The sequence below is a fragment of the Trypanosoma equiperdum genome (genome assembly GCF_001457755.1).
Source record: "Trypanosoma equiperdum strain OVI genome assembly, contig: ctg_1757, whole genome shotgun sequence".
NCBI classification, from domain to species: Eukaryota; Euglenozoa; class Kinetoplastea; order Trypanosomatida; family Trypanosomatidae; genus Trypanosoma; species Trypanosoma equiperdum.
In genome coordinates this window covers 5,454-9,430 of record NW_027123790.1, presented here as the reverse complement: position 1 = coordinate 9,430, position 3,977 = coordinate 5,454, and the positions used below count along the sequence as shown (strand labels likewise).

General features: G+C 41.1%; 1 pseudogene across 1 annotated transcript; it reads left to right on the top strand.

The window, feature by feature from the left end:
• The first annotated feature begins 1,333 nt into the window (after positions 1 to 1,333).
• TEOVI_000735100:pseudogene lies at positions 1,334 to 2,686 on the top strand (annotated as a pseudogene). Its single transcript has one exon. A coding segment is annotated over exon 1 (1,353 nt).
• Positions 2,687 to 3,977: the final 1,291 nt, after the last annotated feature.

The following is a 3,977-nucleotide window of genomic DNA, read 5'->3' as shown; positions in this document are numbered from 1 at the left end:
TTCAGCCGAGGAAGCGATATACGAAAGAAAAAGTAAAACATAAATTATAACAACGTAATTTGCAAGAGGCAAGCACATAATAAAATGATTAAAGAGGTGGCTGTGCTCCACATTTAAGCAAAAATTGGCAGATGTTACTGCAGAGGAAATAGCGGTGTCATTAGTTTTTTATATGATGGGAAAGCATAACGCTAAGTGGCAGCAGGAGTAGGAAAATGTAAAGTAAAGGAGAAATAATGACGAAGCATTCTTCTCATCGGGTATATTAACATGGGCTAACAGTTGTGGGAGAAAATATGATATTATTGGAAGAAAATTTTTTAAAAATAAAAGTTCCAATAGATTACTGTGGTAAAAAATAGAACCAGAGTAACTGCATGTGATAGCGCGCGTATGCATGTCGCGATGAACTTTATATGAGGAACAGAAAGTTCCACACGATACTCCGCCTCTCCCCTACTGCATCAATGGAAAAGTGCTGAAGTAATCAAAGGAAGGTACAATTCATATAAGTATACACAGTGAAGCCGCAGTAGTGGATATTATAAAGAAAATTTAAACGCAAAAGATGGCAGTTGGGATAATAATTCCTGAAAAAATTTAAAGAAAAGACAATAAGTCAAAAGAACACCGCGAAATGTCCAATATAATTTGCCTGGAGAAGCGGTAGCGTTATATCTTCATTGAATATGCATCAAGGCAGAAGGAGTTGAACCGCATTAAATTAACATAGAAACCATGAATATTAAGTGTTATAGATGTAGGTATAAGATGGTATAGATTAAATTTAAAAGGTGGAGATTCGGGGCCTTGACTGAGTGGACTATTTTAGAAGTTAGCAGGGACTGCCAATTTCCCTATAGCTGTCCAAAAATTCCTGTAGTATTAAGTATAAGCAGTGCATGTAGCCACATTGATAGCAAATTATTAAAAAATAAGGAAATAAGTGCAGCACATGAGTCAAAAGGAAGCGATCAATGGTATTTTATGGCGGACTTTGTTTTTAGTCGAGAAAAAACGCAATAAGCAAATGGTCTGGCACGAACTACCAGACCTGTTCTCTACATTTATTGTAACCAGGTTTTAGCAATCTTTTCTCTTGGAATATAAATGCACCTGCCCTCGCGATTGCTGTACGTTCCTTAACCAGATTCCTCACCCGCTAACACTAACTCAAAAAACCTGCGCATTCTTTGCAGCTGCGCGTGCCTAAATTTATCCTTGTACACACCTTCGGATCTAACGACAGTCAAAGCCGTAAGACATGTATACAACCTGGATACTGGTGTCAGCAACACTCGCAGTGGCAAGCGCAGCAGACAAAGCCAAGGAGTGCAAGACACTATGCGGCTGCGCAGCGCGGCTACGCAAAAGACTCGGAGCCCTAAAAAACGAACTGGACGCAGGGCGAAGGCAGAACGAACAAAACAAAAATGACATGATCAAAATGATGCTAGCAGCGATAAGCGCAGACGACGACACAGTACGCAAAATAGCACCAGTACTGGCAGCCACAGGAGCCGCCTTAGCCGGCTGCGAGCAACAACTCGCGGATGCATGGGAGGCATACGACAGAACGCTAAAAAGAACGGAGCAGTTAGCGACACTCTATGCAACACAGCATATCATCATGACCGGCGAGTCAAAAGTGACGATACAGCTGGCGACTGCCAACGCGCAACTCACAGGCGTCGGATACGCCCTAACGACGACCATAGGGGCGCTTGGAGCAGCGACTTGCAAGAACGACACATCAGATGACGACGACCAAGGGGAAATAACAGAGGAGGGCGACAGCGCCGAAAAAGCGCCACCCAAACTGATAACCGCGGTAAACTTAGTAGGCAGGTGCCAAGGAGGAAGCACACCGAGCAACAGTTGCGCAGGAACCGACTTCGCCGGGCAAGGCAAAATCGAAATCGCTTTGCAGTATGCAAAAACAGCAGGGGAAACCCAAGCGTGGCCGGCAATGAACACAGCAGCAGCAGTAGTGGGCAGTGCTACGCAGGACCTAATAGGCAAAGCCAATGAGGAAGTGCACTTCGAATTAAGATCCCTAGCAGCTCAGATCAAGAGCCTCAACTGCAGGAAGGACATCCGAACTTATAGCGCAGTAGCATCAGAAACGGTATATAAATTGCTGCTAACGAAAACCACTGAAGGAAACGAAGAGGCAGAATCCGGTGATGAGCTCACAGGGGCCGGGCTAAAGGCAGTGACAAGTTACAGATATGGCGACGATGGCAAAAACTTTAAGGCCAATCTATGGGACACAATAGACAATAACCCAGCATACCTCGGCAAGCAAAAAACAGAAGAAACCACAGAAGTAAAAAAACTTGAAACACTAGACAAGGTAGGTGAAGCATCAGCCAGGGCACTAGTAAAGCACCTCAAAAACAAACACGCCAGCACCGAGAAAACAGCAAAAGAAGACCAAAACATAGAATACAGCGGCAAAAAGAGAGATGAATGCAAAGGACGTTGAGAGCTGGTTGGGGATACTTGTAAACCCAGAGCAAAAGCGGACGGAGAAAACGCTAAAGATGAGAGAACAGCATCTACATGCACAGGTGAATTAGAGGAAACCTGCAAGAAGGATACTGGCTGCAAATGGGAAAATAATGCTTGCAAAAATTCTAGCTTTCTCGTCAATAACAAATTGTCTCGGAGTATGGATGCTGTCTTTATAAGCACAGTAGCATTATGAGGATTGATGCTCTAATTTATAAAAATTACAAATTTGCTAAATTTTATAAAAATTTAAAAAATTGAAAAATGTGCACATTGTAAAATCCTGAGCATATGAAATTTTAGTATTATAGTAACTTCTCGATTAAAATAGTGTGTGATAAGTACGAAATGGGAGATATTATGAAAAGTTGCTTTATTTAATCTATTTAATGGATATTAGCTAATGGTATAATAATATCAGTAATAATAATAATGATAGGAGAGTGTTGCGTGAGTGTGCATATCCGAATATTATAATAAATATGGGAGACTAAATTGAGTAACGGTGTAGAAGAAAATAAAACAGTAGAAATGGTTGAATGAGCGAAGAGAGTACTTGAGGGAGTATAAGAACCTGAATAATTCTATTAACGGAAGGGTGGAAATGGAGATTAGATATATGAACAATTCCAAACACGAACATGACAATTGTGAATACTATAAAAAGGGGGTTGAGGAAGGGGACAATCAGTAAGTGACTAAAAACAGTGTACAAGCATAATGAAGTTTCTTCTTTATCAACAGAACTACTGACATAAAAGCAAAAATAGGTACAAAAAACACCGTATAAACTGATAAATAATGAGCAGCACAACATACAACAAAATGATACAGGAAGAGAAAAAAGTGATGCGCTAAATGTTATGCGGAATGAATAAGACGCTGCAGCGGCAATAGTGTGCGCAGTAGTTTTCAATCTCATAGTCTATTAAAATGTTAAACTTAAAGGTAAAGGAGTTGTACGAGCATAGAGAGAATTTGATCTTTTTATTTTAGCGGTACAGTAGAGGGGATAGAAAGGGAATTTTTAGATTAGAGGGAAAGGTGGGTAGAGTAGTGCAATCGGTAAATGATTAGAATTTCAAAGGAAAACGCATACTTAACGAGCAAAAGTAGCACTTTCCGGTCTTTGAGGGGGCGGCGCGAAATATAGCACAGGTGGAAGACCCAATGACTCTTTGCAGACAGTATGCTAGACTATAGTTTCGCGATAACGTGGCTATGCGGTAATTTTTCCTTGAAAAGTAGTCTAAATTGTAGTTTGTTTCATGCATGTGGCACCTTACTGCCTGTTTACATTCAGTCATTACCCAAATTTAATTGTCACCTAAATAAAGTTTCTTCATCGAAGATAAGATTGCAAAACAAGGGATGAAAGCGACGGTGGCCCAAGCAGCAGCGGCACTGACACTTTTAGTTTTTATGTACAGCCGCCATGCCGACGCAGCTCAGCCGGCTCTTAT